Source organism: Daucus carota, chromosome 5 (assembly GCF_001625215.2).
Source record: "Daucus carota subsp. sativus chromosome 5, DH1 v3.0, whole genome shotgun sequence".
Taxonomy (NCBI): Eukaryota; Viridiplantae; Streptophyta; class Magnoliopsida; order Apiales; family Apiaceae; genus Daucus; species Daucus carota.
This window is the reverse complement of record NC_030385.2, coordinates 32,082,017-32,099,110: the sequence shown is the minus strand read 5'-3', so window position 1 is coordinate 32,099,110 and position 17,094 is coordinate 32,082,017. Positions and strand designations below refer to the sequence as shown.

The following is a 17,094-nucleotide window of genomic DNA, read 5'->3' as shown; positions in this document are numbered from 1 at the left end:
TTAAAATACTAATAAAATGATGTTAAAATTTAAATTATAAATAATAAATTACGAACTATATATCCGTCCGTGCTTCGCACGGGTTAAAGGCTAGTATATACAAAATACTCAACTGTTGTGCCGTACACAAGTTGTAACCGTAAATGGTACGGTAAATTATACTCCTATGGAGTATTTGAAATAATTCGCTCTCGAGCTGAAACTAACTAGGCAGCACGCGTTATTTAATTTCTTAGTTAATTTGTAGACAAACTTATTGATGCCTCTCCCTGGGTAGCTTGCAAGAAGTAGAAAAGCTTTTCAAACTTGATTTTCCAATTTTTTAGAATCTAACTTATAAATTTATAAATTGGAAATTGACTTATAAATTTTCTACACAAATTATTTAAATAAGATAAGATGTTTCAGAGATAATCTTGAAAACTTTGGGAAAAAAACCTTAGCCAAACATAGACTTATTATCAAGTATACTTTGAAGTCTTAACACAATATTAGTAGAAAGAAACAAAAACATATAATAATCATTCAGCTGATGATCTTAAAATTCTGTAACTGACAAAAAGAGAATCCACTGGTCCAACACTACAGTCCCATGTCTGGATTTCCCTTGGTCCTCTGATAATTTATCTAACAAAACAATAAATAATACACAGGGACAATTTGAAAATCTGAGGACTTTGAACTCTCTGGTACACCCTTACCCACATACAGACAGGTCGAATCATGGAATACATAGGTTGGAGGAGAACCGGCTGCCGATGTCAAGAAGAGTAAAAATAACATCAAGCAAACAACGGGAACCTCATTGCATACGTTTAGTATAAAAAAGGTCCTGATTGTCACAATTGTTAAGTGTCTCCTTGATATACGTTAGATTTCTAAAAACGAGTAACGTGGGTGTTTATGTACAACCTTCTCTGCTTTAATAATTCTGTAAGTTCTTTTGAGACGGGGGCAGTGGTCCATGTTCGTAAGTTAGCTATAGTCACAGACTCACTCTCACAATTAGGTTCCATCAAGGTGACAGAAGCACTGTAAAAGATGATAGTAATTCTCAAAAGAAGTAGGAGGGACCAATTTCTTTAATTAGTTGATAATATAAAAACAGGATTAAATAATAAAACTAATTAATAGTGGTAATTAATGATGACCAGAAATCACTTTCTTGGATCCTGAGATGGTGATAGCTAAATCCATCAACCACTACTGCAGAGCCAGAATGTTAATAAGCAAAGTTAAAGGAAACAAATGAATGATGAAAAAGTAGAAGTGAATAAAAAGAAATCATATAAGCATGGTATTTTGAGAGCAGACAAAGCAATATATACATACATAAATACAAACAAACAAACATACTCTTGATGAAAGAAATATAAAGTGCAGTTTTCATAATAATGTTGATAAAACAGAAAAAAGGGCTAGTTGAAGCTGAGGAAACTGTAGCAATATAATAGTAGTTTCTTTACTTGTAACCTCTTTTCTCTTTCAATTCATCTCCCTCTCTTTTTTCCCCCACACCATCACTCAAAACAAACAAAGAAAAGAAAACCAATCATGAGAAATACACCACCCCTCCTGCACCAAACTGCACTCCACAAAAGCATTTTTCTTCCTTAAATTTACTCTTCTAGCTTCTTCATAACACCAACACTAACACCACACACAATTCAAACATTTCAAAACCATGAAACAATTCCATTTCTTCTTCTTTCTTTTCTTTCTTGGAGGCATTTCAGCCGCGACAACTCTGCCTCTCCAACTCCTCTCCCTGCTCTCCCTCAAATCATCGCTTATCGACCCTTTGCATCATCTGAGTGATTGGGATTCTACTTCTAATCCTGTTTGGTGCAACTGGTCCGGGATCAAATGTGACAGACATAGTCGTATCGTGTCAATAGACCTCTCCAACCGCAACCTTTCAGGTACATTTCCTTCTAATATTCGCCAATTAGGCCACCTCCGTTTCTTGAATCTCAGCAGCAATGCTTTCCAAGGGCCTCTTCCGCGAGACATTTTTGAATTACCTTCTCTTATAAGCCTTGACATTAGTCGCAATGCTTTCAGTTCTGAATTCCCCTCTGCCATATCAAAACTCAAACACTTGTCCCTTCTAGACGCTTATAGCAACGATTTCAACGGTTCTTTACCTCAAGACATAACCCGCCTCCAGTTCCTCGAGCACCTCAACCTTGGTGGCAGCTACTTCTCTGGCGAGATTCCACCAAGTTACGGCAGTTTTCCTGCCCTCAAGTTCCTGCACCTCGCAGGAAACTCACTCACTGGCGCAATCCCGTCAGAATTAAGCCTTTTGAAGCAACTTGAGAGAATTGAAATCGGATACAATCGCTTCACTGGAGACCTTCCAGCACAATTTTCCCTGTTATCAAATCTCAACTACCTCGATATCTCATTTTCAAATCTTTCAGGTGTAATTCCACCAGCCTTTGGCAACCTGACGAAGCTCGAGTCTCTGTTACTCTTCAATAACCGCATTACAGGCAACATTCCTTCGAGTTTATCTCAATTAGCGTCACTAAAATTTCTTGATTTATCTTTTAATCAGCTTACTGGCATCATTCCTAGTGAACTGTCATTACTTAAGCAAGTAAACACATTGAATTTGATGACAAACAAGCTAACTGGAGAGATACCAGAGGGCATAGCTGATCTTCCTAATCTAGAATTTCTATCTTTATGGAACAATTCTCTCACTGGAGTCTTGCCTTGGAAGCTTGGCTCAAATGGAATGTTGCAAAAGGTAGACGTCTCGACAAATTTGCTATCCGGTCCCATACCTCCACATGTTTGTGATGGCAATAAACTCACGAAGCTCTTACTCTTTTCAAACAAATTCTCCGGTCAATTGCCTTTGTCTATAGTGAATTGCACATCTTTGGCAAGGTTTCGGGTTCAAGACAACAATCTCAATGGCTCATTACCATTAGGCTTTGGGCGTTCGCCTAATATAACGTTCATGGACGTCAGCAAAAATAATTTCAGCGGATCAATCCCCAAAGATCTTATCGATGCACCTCAGCTAGAGTACTTGAACATGTCCAACAATTTCTTTCACGACGAATTGCCAGATAATATCTGGAATTCTCACAGCTTGCAGATATTCTCAGCTAGTCACTCAAATTTGATTGGAAAAATACCTGACTTTATTGGATGTGAAAAACTCTACAGAATTGAATTAGAAGGAAATGCATTGACTGGCAGCATTCCTTGGGACATTAGTCACTGTCAGAAGCTCATTGTACTGAATTTGCGTCGAAATTCCCTGACAGGAATCATTCCCTGGGAGATTTCAACTCTTCCATCCATCACTGATGTTGATTTATCACATAATCTTCTGGCAGGGACGATTCCTTCCAATTTTGACAATTGTAGTACACTGGAAAGTTTCAACGTGTCTTATAATCAGCTCACGGGTCCAGTGCCATCATCAGGAAACATACTTTCAATTTTCCATCCTTCGTCGTTTATTGGCAATGAAGGCCTCTGTGGTGGCATACTTAAGAATCCCTGCCACACAACTGATCCTTCTCCGAGAGATGTAGAAGTGCAGCACAAGCAGCCGAGAAGGACTGCTGGAGCAATTGTGTGGATTATGGCCACAGCATTTGGCATTGCTCTGTTCATGTTAATCGCGGGAATAAGGTACTACCATGCCAGGTATCACCGCGGATTTGCATCAGGTGACAGGGAAATCGGGCCTTGGAAATTAACAGCTTTCCAGCGATTAAATTTCACCGCAGATGATGTTTTGGACTCGTTGTCTATGACAGATAAGATCCTGGGAATGGGGTCTACTGGGACAGTTTACAAAGCTGAAATGCCAGGTGGCGAGATCATAGCAGTGAAGAAGCTGTGGGGCAAGCATAAAGAGACAATCAGACGACGAAGAGGCGTTTTAGCTGAGGTGGAAGTGTTAGGAAACGTGAGGCACAGGAATATCGTGAGATTATTAGGATGTTGCAGTAACAGCGAGTGCACAATGCTGTTATATGAGTACATGCCTAATGGAAATCTAGACGATTTGTTACATAGTAACAATAAAGGCGATAATCTTGTAGCGGACTGGCTAACTCGCTACAAGATTGCAATGGGAGTAGCTCAAGGAATTTGCTATCTGCACCATGACTGTGATCCAGTAATTGTTCACCGCGACCTTAAGCCTAGTAACATTTTATTGGATGGTCAGATGGAAGCCAGAGTCGCGGATTTTGGAGTGGCTAAGCTGATCCAGTGCGACGAGTCTATGTCCGTGATTGCTGGTTCATATGGCTACATCGCGCCAGGTATGATCTTTTGTTTCGATCTGTGCTTTTGCTTTCTAGTTTCTATGTTCTTATATGGCACACAATTCAGCTCTTCAGTTTTCAAATTATGGGGCCGAAACAAATTAAGACTTATGATTAAAGTATTTGGGAAATAAGTAGAAGCGCTGAAACAAAAGCCAGCATTCCTAGCTTTTTTTATAAGTACTTCTTGACTTTTCACACAAACGGTATGAAATAAATGCTTCTAACTTATAAACTCAGAAAAGCCGTTGCCAAACAGCCCCTATATTTGCTCCTTTAATCCTTTTCCTTAAATGACATAAAACGTGATAATAGTCACGTTATTAGCCTCCCTAATGAACAACTTTTCAATCTAACTTTGTAGTCTATGACATCATGTCTTAACAAGTATGAATTCCGTGAACTATATGTTGAAATCAGCGTTGGTGCGTGGTTTGTAATAAAATGTTAAAAGATTTAATATAAGTGGAAAAATGGTATTGGACCGATTTGGTTTGAGTAGGGAATGGACCAACTCATCTTTTTCTTTTTTCCAGTTTCTAGCTATTATGGCTGAGTACTATTACGCGTGATGTGCCCTTTATTCTTTGCATTTGCCTTTTTATCATTTCTCGGGTCCCCTCTATGATCTTATCTCTGTTTTTCTCTAACAGACATTGAAGTTAGAATATTAATATATCTGTTCCAAAAGGAACTTTAACCGATTGACAATTTATTTCACTTGCAGAATATGCCTACACTTTACAAGTTGATGAGAAGAGTGACATCTACAGTTATGGGGTGGTTTTAATGGAGATTTTAAGTGGAAAAAGATCGGTGAATGCGGAATTTGGAGATGGGAACAGCATTGTGGATTGGATTAGAACAAAGATCAAAACAAAGGAGGGACTCAGAGATGTGCTTGATAAGAATGCAGGTGCATCTTGTGCACCTGTAAGAGAGGAGATGATGCTGGTGCTGAAGGTTGCCTTGCTTTGCACTAGTCGGAATCCTGCTGATCGTCCGCCAATGAGAGATGTGGTGTCGATGCTGTTAGAAGCCAAGCCGAAGAGGAAGTTGCCTGGAAATGGAGATTTTGGGGGTGTGAACAAATTACTGGCTGATTTTGATGGACAAAAGTCTGTCACTGAATGTTGATATATGTTTGATACATTTTGAATATCTTTTCATTGTCGTGGGCATTGGTATAGGATTTCACCGTTTTTCATTGTCATTTTCTCAATGTAATTTAGCTAGTATCTGTTAAAAACCAGCACTCCTATAAATACATATGTGCTTGTTGATATTACATTGGTTTCAACTGTCACCAACCCAACTTTCGAATATCATAAAAACTAAAAAACGAATCACGGCCTAGTGATAAAGGCTTATTCCTAGCACCGAATTGAGTCTGGATACATAGTAGGAATGGACTTTAGCTCTTCTCTACTGCTCTTTTAACTGGATGAGTTGGATCCTTAAGCTTTTCTCCTCTGCCTAGTTTTAACACAGAAATAGACATGGAAAAAGAACATGAATTTGGGTCCTGAAACAAACATATAAAACTGCCTGTTTGGAGGTGAAAAGTGAGATTAGAATGTACTAAGGGATTCACTGGAAGAATTTCTTACCTTTAGTGAAGCAATCAGTGATACACTGTTTTCTAGTTCCACTAAATATTCCTTTTGCTGCTTTACTATGATTAAAAGCTCTGTTAGCAGATAACATATTCTCTCAACCTGATGTGATGAGTCAAACCAGACACACAAGTCAGAAAACTGCTCATTTTTATGCAGTTCTTTTGTTCTACATATTCAGTATGTGCTTAGATTTCTCAAGATGAATCTAAAATACTGACCTGATAATCAAATTTCTTGAGTAATGTTTCTTCCACGTTTTCCATGACATCTGTGGCCTTGACCATGGCATCACTGACCAAGAAAACATCTCCCTACACAATTAGATATACAAGAAATTCAAGACCAGGTTCAATTGATACATAAACTACAAAATTATCATATATTGCTAACTGGAAACAATAATTTAGAAAATTCGTCTCTGACAAAAACGAAAATAGTTTATAATATATACCTTAACATCGTCAGCCAGAGGGACTCTAATTGATATTGCTGAAAGTTTTCGTATTACCCTGCCAACAGCTTCAGAATTTTTACCCTCCATTTTCGCCCATAATTTTAGCAAGTGATCCTGCGAGTGGATTATTTGATACACTTTGCTCACTTGCTTCATTTTCTGCATTTCAACTCGCTTTTCTAAGATGGAGTTCCTCATCTTAAGGATTTGTACAGATACATTGTAAAACTTTTTCTGTTACATAATGCAAAATAAAAACATCAGGTAAACACAAAAATCTCTATAGTCATGAGCAAGTGAGTGACATCATTTACTAAGTCATAACAATTATGTGATGGATGCTGATTTCTTACCTGGGCAATTAACTTGCGTGCATCAATTGCAGCTTGAGCACGCGCATTAACATACCTCCATTGCAAGAGATTATTATTTAAAACCAAAAAATGTTGACACTCCATTTTATGCAATGACGACTCTTTCTTCTTTTTAAAGTACTTCAACACACCATTCACTCCAGAAGTGGTTATTGAAGAGGCAGAAACTTTATGTGTCACCGGAAAGGCAGGGGAAGCTCGTGCTGAGGACAATGCCCATGCAGACGGAGAAGTAGTTGCTGAAGACGAATAAGTCTTTGTCACCGGAGAGAACTGCGAAGAACGAGCAGGAGACAAAGCCCATGCAGAAGGAGAAGTAGGCTTTAACCTTGCACTACTAGTCTTTGGCACACTCTTATCAGAATGCGTGTTTCTCTGTAAAAAGCGACCAAACGTGCCATCTTTATTCTTATCCTTGTCTTCTTTCAGTTTCTTCTTGTTTTTCGATGAATTTGTAGTACTTGCAGGTTCTGCATGGATCATCAAGTGATCCGGATACGCCTTTGTTCTTGATTTAGTAGTAGATGGAGAGCGGTGAACAGCTGGAACTACCGGCTTTTCGGGTAGTGATAAGGCCAGAGTATTGCCGCTTTTGCTTCGTGTTAGGCCGGGCGAGCGCCGTGCAGTTCCAGCATCACTTGGGGGCTCATAACGTCTAAGGGACTTGGTGTAAACCTCCATTTAGTCTGTCTGTTTAATTAATCAGAGGTGAAGTTGACGGGAGTTATATAACGTGCATGTAGGTGAACATTTGAGAAGTTGGAGAGCACGTAAGGCAAAACTATATTATACTACATTATTCGAATGACTAGCATGATCAACGTGCATGCATTTCATACGAGTAATTGAATGATTCGAGAGCGCTTCTTATCAACTGAACCTCAAACAAGTCAAATTTCCAACAAGATTAATTAAGGTTTTAGAATAAACGTGCATGTTTGATACTAGTATACATTATTAGGTTAGAGATGCTCTCTCCCTCAATTGTGTTGAGAAAAGATGACATGTCCAATTCCTATGTTTTAGGAAATGGTGTTAATTAGCCAGAGAAATGATCATGCAAAAATGACATGAGAACTGATACGGGATTCAAGCATTTTATCTACATATTTTAAATCGGATTTTCTATTAACAACCATATTTAGTTAGAAGACAGATTTCTATTAACTCCAATTTTATTAATAATGATGGTCACTGCATACACAAAAATCTCTCCAAATCAAATCTTTCATGTAAATAAAAGGTGATGGAAAGACCCATTTTAAATACAGAAATCTAGTAATCTGGTTTTTTGTGACCTCAGTGTCCAGTGTCGGGATAAGCCTAACTCAGTATCATATGACATATATCACTGCATCTTTGGCAACCATACTGATGGCTTCAAAGTTAAGCTGTCTAATTCAAAAATTCATTGCCAAATTCAATATCTTGCAATACAATGATTCAAAGATTCTGTTATCGGACCCCCACGGAGATGATTGCACATTGATGCAGAGAAGTAGTTTATACGGTTTAGCAAAAAAAAAAATAATCCCGTTATTGTTTAATTGACATCAGCTCAAATTCAAAACCGTATAAACTATTGCTCTGCACCAGACCTCCTTCAATTTTGTCCAAGAACCAATGCTTTATAATTCGTAGCTACAAAATATATATAAATGGGGTACATCTCCTACCCGGTGGAAGGTGTAAGACCCAGATATATGTTTTTGTTATCTACCATCTATGTAATCGAATTTCAGAGGCCTTGTGATTGACTTCGGTTACAACTAGGTTCCTCTGTTTCCAGTATTCGGCTTGCCCTCTGTTTGAAGGCCATCAAGATTTTCTCACACCAGGAAAAAATTGTGTGTATATATCGATGAAATTTATCATAATAATTTCGAGTTAAGACTTTTTTGACCTTGTCAGATCTTTGAGTCGTTATTATGTTAAAAATCAACTGATGAAAATAATTGTTTTTTGCTTAGTATTGGTTAATCAAGCTAGCTGCAACCTGCAAGTAGCTCAAACCGATGAAATCCTGATATGATGTTATTATAATGTCATTATGCTAATTATGTATTCACATATAACAAAATAAGTAACCGTTTAAAAGCAAACATTTATTAATCATTGCTTCTGGAAAAGAACAACTTTATGTAGCCTCTTATAATATGATTCAAAATATGAAAGTCCAAGTAGCCGTTGGAAAAGCTAAAGACAAAAATCTCAAAGGCAATTTTTTGTACTCTATAGATTACTTCAGTTGATTAAGTGAAGTAAGACTGGCCAAACAACAATAGAAACAGCAATAGCTCTTCTAGTTCTGAATCCTCTGAATCATGGTGGAAACAATAGAGATGTTATCTTCACCAATTAAACCAAAAGTTAGCCCATGTACTAAGAGCTGGTGGTTCAAGAACAACACTAAAACTCTTGATAATGTCATATTTTCTGTGCAAAATCTTGATCTCCCCAAACAACCCAACAAAGCCACTGCTCCACAGGAGAAATGTAAAGTTTTTGATCACCCGAAAGTTGTTTCGGACCGGACTTCTTTGCTTTCTGACGAGATTCTTCTTCAGATTCTTTCAAGATTGTCGCAATCCGAAAGAAATTCAGTTTCTCTTGTTTCGAAAAGGTGGCTGAATCTTCTTGGCAGCTTGGTTAGGTCAGTGAAGCTTCTTGATTGGGACTTTCTTTTATCAGGTCGTGTATTTACGAGGTTTCCAAATCTTACTCATGTTGATTTGGTTAATGCTTGTGTACTTTCACCTCAAAGTTCTTATATATTGTTGACTAACCAAGTTGTGTCATTTCAAATTGATTCCAATGTATACCAAATTAAACCAAATATACCATGTATTGATGACAAGTATTCTAGGATCGTGTGATATAAAGAAATGACTGATTCATGAAGCACAAAACATATCAGAGATTCAAGTTTTCACCAAAGAGTGATATTCATTATACTTGTCTGCATAACACACTGAATAACAAGCACCTTATAGATGAGTGCTTTACTACATGACAAAAGACAACAACGGTAAATGATCCTGACCATACATTACTAACAGATATAGTACTAGGCTGTTGGACAAAGTGCAGCAAATGTTCTAACAGAAATAGAAAGGGACAAAAGTAAATATGCCAAAATATTTGATTAATAAGTGTCCCTTCAATACGCCCCCTCAAGCTGGTGATGCTGAAGATTTGAAGGATCCCAGCTTGCTGACATGTTGGAGATGAGTCTTGACAGGAAGGATTTTTGTGAGTAAGTCGGCCACTTGCTCAGATGAAGGAGTGAATTCTGTTGTGATAGTGCCAGCTTTTAAGTGATCCCTGATGAAGTGGCAATCAATATCCACATGCTTTGTCTTTTCATGTTGAATTGGGTTTGCAGCAATGGCTATAGCAGCTCTGTTGTCACATTTGAGAGTAGTGGGAGGAATGTTTTTGAGTCCAAGATCTTTGAGGAGGGCTGTTAACCAGGTAACTTCACATGTGGTTAAGGCCATGGATCTATACTCGGCTTCAGCGGAAGACCTTGCCACAACACTCTGTTTCTTTGCTTTCCAGGAGATGGGAGAATCACCCAGAAATATGCAGTACCCTGATGTGGACCGCCGTGTGATTGGACAGCTAGCCCAATCGCTATCACAGAATGCTGTAAGCTTGGCTGCAGATTCTGATGCTAGGAGAATACCTTGAGAAAGAGTTCCACTCAAATATCGCAGAACTCGTTTTGCTGACTGAAGATGGACAGTTGTTGGCTGCTGCATGAATTGTGACAAGAGTTGCACTGAAAAACAGATGTCAGGCCTTGTTATTGTTAGGTAAATGAGTTTACCTATAAGTCTTTGATACACAGTAGGATCAGGAAGGGGATCCCCCTTTTCTGGGGTTAGTTTCAAATGAGTATCCAGTGGTAATTGAAGTGGCTTGCAGTTAATCATACCAAACTCAGACAATATATCAGAAGTATATTTCTTTTGACAAAGAAAAATACCATCACTGTTTCTATTAATCTCTATTCCAAGAAAATATCTAAGATCCCCCAAGTCCTTCATATGAAAGGTCTGTGACAGCTTGTTTTTAAGGCTGGTGATTGCAGACATGGAGTTGCCACACAGTAAGAGATCATCAACATACACCAGTATGAAAGTCAAGCAATCGCTGTCATGCAGAAAGAACAGACTATAGTCTGCTTTGGACTGAGTATATCCAATGGATAAAAGAAAAGTTGAGAGCTTAGCAAACCATAGCCTAGGGGACTGTTTAAGGCCGTAAAGAGACTTGTTTAATCTGCAAACAAGAGTACTGTTCTCATTGTCCAGAGTGTTATCAGATGTTTTACTGAGTCTGCAACCTATATGAGTGTACCTAGGTGGCAGCTTCATGTACACAATGTCTAACAAATCCCCATGCAGAAAGGCGTTCCTTACATCCATTTGACAAGTATGCCAGTTTTCCATAGCAGCGACTGCCAATAAAGTCCTTACAGTGGTTAATTTTGCTACAGGTGCAAATGTTTCTGAATAATCAATTCCATATAGTTGCCTATTTCCCAAAACAACAAGCCTGGCCTTGTGTTTTTCAATCGTTCCATCTGGGTGAAGTTTGGTTCTATAGACCCACTTGCACCCAATAGCTTTTTTTCCAGGGGGTAGTTCAACAATTGACCAAGTGTTGTTTAATTCTAATGCTTCTAACTCTTGATTCATAGCATCGACCCAGCTGTCACTTTGCACAGCAACCTTGAAAGATGTAGGGTCATTGGTTTGAGCAAGGCTTGTCATAAAGCATTGGAATTGAGGTTCAACCACTGTGTTGGCAAGGTTCGAGATATGTTGTGTTGGCTGAGAAGTGACATAATCTTGTAGCCACATAGGTGGAACATGTGCTCTTGTTGACTTTCTAACAGGTGGTTCATTGTTTGGAGTGTTTTGTGAGGTTGATGGAGTAAGAGAGCTATCAGTGTTTTGAGGTGAATTAGGTGTAGATCTTGGAGTATTCAGACTGCTGTTAGGTTCTATATCAGTGTCATCATCTTCAGGTATCCAATCATCACATGATGTTTGTTGAAAAGAAGGTAGAGAGGGTGGTATAGGCTGCATATATGATTTTGTAGAGTTGGTGTGAAATGGAAATATGTTTTCATGGAAAATAACATCTCTTGAGATGAATTGATTGTTTGTGAGAAGGTTTAATAATAAGTGTCCCTTCTTTAAAGGTGGATAACCAATAAAGGCACAAGGTACTCCACGATGAGCAAACTTATCAGTGGGAAAGGAGGGATTGGAAGCAAAAGCAAGGCAACCAAATATCTTCATGTGAGTATAGTCAGGTGGGTCTTTGTATAAGAGCTGATATGGAGTCAAGTTGTTAAGCACAGGGGTAGGAAGACGATTAATTATGTGAACTGCTGTCATCACACACGCCCCCCACAAATCTAAAGGAAAACCAGAGTGAAATCTTAAAGACCTTGCTATCTCGAGAATATGCCGATGTTTTCTCTCTACCCGGGCGTTTTGTTGTGGGGTTTTGACACAGGATTTTTGGTGAAGAATACCAAGTTCGGAGAAGAACTGGTGACAAAGTTTGTCATCAAATTCCAAGGCGTTGTCAGAACGAAGGAATTTGAAAACAGCAGTGAAGTGGGTTTGAGCATAGTTTACAAAAGTCTTAAGACTTTGTAAAGCATCAGATTTACGCTGGATAAGATAAACCCAAGTGTGTCTTGTATGATCATCGACTATTGTTAAAAAGAATCGACAATTATCCAAATAAGGAACTTTATATGGACCCCAAATGTCGATGTGAATTAACTCAAAAGGTTTTAAAGCATATGACTGGCTAATAGGAAAAGGGAGTTTAGTAAACTTTGACATAGGACAAGAAACACAGATCTGTGAATTATCTACACTAAAAGGCTTAACACATGGAATATGTTTCAATTTTCCTATAGAAGCATGCCCAAGTCTATGATGCCATAAAGAGAGGGGTGAGGAGTGTGTACCATGTGGAGCAGGTGTAGAAACACTGTTGCACTGTTCCAGAGGTGAGGCTGCATCAAGATAATAAATTCCATTTTTGGCACGTCCAACTCCTTTAAGCAGTTTAGAAGTTCTGTCTGTGATGGTACAGTGAGTAGAGAAAAACTGTACATCACAGTTGCTATCTGCAATAAGCCTCTGTACAGAAAGGAGGTTATGTTTGAATGAGGGAACACATAAGACTTTATCCAGAGTTAGGCCAGTAGAAAAGTTGACGGAGCCAGTATGAGAAATTTGTGCAGTGGCCCCAGTTGGAAGATTAATTTGTTGAGTCAAAGGAACCACTGTAGGTTGCAGCATAGAAGAAAGATGTGGTGTCATGTGGTTAGAAGCTCCAGAGTCAACAATCCAGAGACATGAGTTACCCTTGCTGGTTGTAAGTGACAGCATGCCAGAAAAATGGTAGTCAATCTCTTCATCAGTTTCAGTTTCTTGGACTGGAGGGTTTTGTAACTGAGGAACCAACTTGGCGAGCTGCTCAAGCTGTTGAGGAGTAAATAGTAAACCTTGAGACATGGAAGGTGGAGGCTGTGTGATAACATTAGCAGCAGTCATTCTGTTTTGGTTTGAGGGTTTTACTGAGGAAGGCCATTTTTTGGTGGTAGAGGTTTGATTTTGAAATCTTGGTTTAGAGAAGTGAGGAGAAGTGGAGTTGGAAGAGTGCCATTTTGGGTGGCCAATAACATTCCAGCATCTGTCTGCAGGGTGTCCTTTCTTGCCACAGACAGTGCATACAGGGATCTGTTTGTCGGTTTGGTTTCGTCCAAACATGGCCATGAGGTCCATTGAGGGAGTGCTGTTTAATACAGATCTCTGGGCTTCTTCTTGTTCAAGAACTGAACAAGCAGTTTCCACAGTAGGAAGCGGTACGACCATGAGTAACTGACTTCTTTGGTTTGAGAAAATGTCATTTAGACCATTCAAGAACTGAAACAGACGAGATTCCTCTCTCTGAATATTGATGGATGTTAACAACTTGACAACATCAGGTAAAGAGTTAGAAACAGCAGGCAGTGTATTCATGGCGTCTAACTCTTCCCAAACAGATTTCATGGACGTATAGTACTCAGTAACAGACATATTATTCTGTTTTAGAGCATACAGATCTTTACATAACTTGTATTTTCGAGAGCCATTTGTCAAGGCAAAACGTTTCTCAAGATTTATCCACATGTCTTGAGCACTAGACATGTACATGATAGATTGACGAATGGTAGGAGATACATTACCTGTGATCCAGGCTATGACCATGTTGTTTGCAGTTTCCCACAACTCTGCTTTTGTCTCGTCATCTGTTGGAAGAGGCACAGTACCATTGATAAAACCAAGTTTGCGCTTTGAAGATAGATTTATCTCCATTGAGCGTTTCCAGGCTCGATAGTCAGAGCTACCTTGAAGCTTATCCACTTGTATCGAAGTGGCATTATCAGAAGGGTGAAGGAAGAGTGGGTTTGACATGTCTGAGAGAGTTACTCTGCTTGAGGAAGCCATTTAGAGAAGAGTTTTTTTGAAGAAGAGATTTGATAGGAGAAAAGAAAGTAGATCTGGAGAAAAGATGTACAGAATAAGAAGATTGGTTTTGGTTCAAGAGCAACCTCGCTCTGATACCATGATGACAAGTATTCTAGGATCGTGTGATATAAAGAAATGACTGATTCATGAAGCACAAAACATATCAGAGATTCAAGTTTTCACCAAAGAGTGATATTCATTATACTTGTCTGCATAACACACTGAATAACAAGCACCTTATAGATGAGTGCTTTACTACATGACAAAAGACAACAACGGTAAATGATCCTGACCATACATTACTAACAGATATAGTACTAGGCTGTTGGACAAAGTGCAGCAAATGTTCTAACAGAAATAGAAAGGGACAAAAGTAAATATGCCAAAATATTTGATTAATAAGTGTCCCTTCAATATGTATATATCACTCGGAAGTGGGGTCTGAGGAGTGTAAGATGTGCGCAGACTTCATTATTGCTTCAACAAGCAGAGAGCATGTTTCTAGAAAGACTTCTGACTTGAAAAGGTATACTGACACCAATGTATCGACAACAAGTTTAGTTTCGGATAGAAGTGTTTTATCTGTACATGAGGTTGAGTTGGGGTTAAAGATATTAGCTAGCCGGTATCCAAATTTAGGCAAACTTGTAGTTGTTAATGCTTGTGAATTGGGGCTGTTGAGTGTTGCTGAGGGATGTCCTGTATTGCAAGAACTAGAATTGCATATGTGTAACGACCAGGTTCTGCGTGCCATAGCTGCTTTTCAGAATTTACAGACACTGAAATTGATTGGAAATGTTGTTGGTATTTATAATTCACTGGTCTCCGATTTGGGATTGACTATTTTAGCTCAAGGGTGCAAGTCATTACTAAAGCTTGAGCTAGTAGGTTGTGGGGGGAGCTACGAGGGGATGAAAGCTATTGGACAGTGTTGTCTAATGCTCGAAGAATTGACTTTGAGTGATCATAGATTTGAAGGTGCCTGGTTACCTGCTCTGGCTTACTACGACAGTTTAAAGACATTAAGAGTTCTTTCGTGTAAATGTATTGATCGTGGTCTTAGAGCGGATGAGGTATTGGATCTTTGTCCTGCACTTGAGAGATTACATTTGGAGAGGTGCCAATTAAGGGATAAGCAGAGTGTTGGAGCTTTGTTTCTTGTGTGTAGAACTGTAAAAGAGGTTGTCATTAAAAATTGTTGGGGTCTGGATGATGAGATTTTCAGCACAGCACATATATGCAGGTATAGTATCTGATTTTCTTACTCTGGCAAACTACATTACAGTTATTCTATATGTGATGCTTAAAGATAAAACAAAACAAACATACACTGTATATCCCACTCATACGTAGTTCCACTCGTAATGTTGCAAAGTCTCCTTCCACGAATATTTTCTAACATATCGTTACAGGAGGGTCAGTTGCTTGTCTCTAGAAGGTTGCTCAAGGCTAACTACAATAGGCTTGGAGGCTGTAATTCATTCATGGAAGGAGCTACAAAGCATCAATGTGATATCATGTAGCAAAGTGAAGGATAGTGAAGTAACGCCTATGCTTGCAACATTATTTTCTTCACTCAAGGATTTCAAGTGGAGGCCTGATTCCAAATCCCTTGTGTCTGCAAACCGTGTTTCAACAGGAATTGGTAAAAGAGGTAAAAGTTTTAGAAAGGCGCAAGACTGGAAGTTTCTATCTGGTGCTTAGATTTGGAGCTCCATGGCTGTAAAATATGATCCTTCATCTTATTATTGTAACATAGATATTCCCGAAACAAACTAAATGATAAAATGTTCCTGTATTTCTTTTACATCAGCAAATGTCTAAAAAACTTTAAATTCTGGCACATTGAAACATGTTCGACCAAAGTGTTCTTAAAATGATACTAGTGTATACCAAAGGTAAGATCGAGGCTTGTCCATAGAACAAATTGGTTGCTGTTGCGCCACTATAGTGTGAGCAGGAGAGCATGAGCACCCAAAAAGACAGAGGATCTGCCAATGTCACTCTGATTGTAACATGCATGCCGTGTACTGATTTAGTTTACTTCCTCTTCCCTGGACTTTCCTACCGGCATTTGAGGCCAAATGAAGATCTCAACTGGCTATATCACTATATGAAGAGAGGACACAAGGAAAGAATGGGATAGCAGGACTCAAAATAGATATATCAAAGGCAGGACTCAAAATAAATATATCTAAGACGTATGATAGGCTTGAATGGTGTTTTATTAAAAATGTGATGGGGGGATTTGGATTCGATGACAGGTAAATTGATAGAATAATGGGGTACCTGGATTGTAACAATTGAAACCGACTCACAACTCTGTGTCAAAACAATAAAGGGAGCAAATTCTAATCTGCTTGAGCTTGGAAATGTGGTGCAGCACTGTAAGTCCATGATTAGTAGTAGAGAAGGAGGTGTGGTATATTTTGTTAGAAAGTGAGCAAACAACGCGGCACGTCAGATTATCTGATTTCCTTAGCTTAATAGCTTCTTGGATATATGTTTCTCCGTCATTTTTGTTGGAGACAATCTTGTATGATTATTTGGTTGATTAATGAAATTCAACTTTACTTTTAAAAGAAGTGTTAGTGATTTTTGTTCACTTGTCTATGAATAACGTAGCTCATTTGGTAGTAAAGAAAGCATAGCATGTAATATTATTTTGGAGAAGTATTAATGAATGCAAATTCTTATATTCAAAAGAAAATTACAGTTTAAATTATTAATAATAATAAATTTGAAGATATCAGACTCAAAATTCTCTAAGTTTATTATTGTAATATTCATAAT

At 38.5% G+C, this 17,094-nt stretch overlaps 3 protein-coding genes across 3 annotated transcripts; 2 read left to right on the top strand and 1 right to left on the bottom strand.

Moving 5' to 3' along the window:
* The first annotated feature begins 1,398 nt into the window (after positions 1-1,398).
* Positions 1,399-5,592, top strand: LOC108223545 (leucine-rich repeat receptor-like protein kinase TDR). The gene is made up of 2 exons (XM_017397868.2): positions 1,399-4,301; positions 5,032-5,592. Exons 1-2 carry the CDS (start codon positions 1,685-1,687, stop codon positions 5,439-5,441), a joined length of 3,027 nt encoding a protein of 1,008 aa, XP_017253357.1. The 5' UTR covers positions 1,399-1,684; the 3' UTR covers positions 5,442-5,592.
* Positions 5,101-7,432, bottom strand: LOC108221588 (QWRF motif-containing protein 7). Its single transcript, XM_017395456.2, has 5 exons — positions 6,731-7,432; positions 6,375-6,611; positions 6,142-6,234; positions 5,915-6,022; positions 5,101-5,780 (listed from the first exon to the last, which is right to left on the bottom strand). The coding sequence occupies exons 1-5, from the start codon at positions 7,430-7,432 to the stop codon at positions 5,730-5,732; spliced, it is 1,191 nt and encodes a 396-aa protein (XP_017250945.1). The 3' UTR covers positions 5,101-5,729.
* Positions 7,433-8,995: 1,563 nt separating this feature from the next.
* Positions 8,996-16,108, top strand: LOC108220296 (F-box protein At5g51370). The gene is made up of 3 exons (XM_017394029.2): positions 8,996-9,608; positions 14,876-15,544; positions 15,714-16,108. Exons 1-3 carry the CDS (start codon positions 9,076-9,078, stop codon positions 16,003-16,005), a joined length of 1,494 nt encoding a protein of 497 aa, XP_017249518.1. The 5' UTR covers positions 8,996-9,075; the 3' UTR covers positions 16,006-16,108.
* The last annotated feature ends 986 nt before the right edge of the window (positions 16,109-17,094 follow it).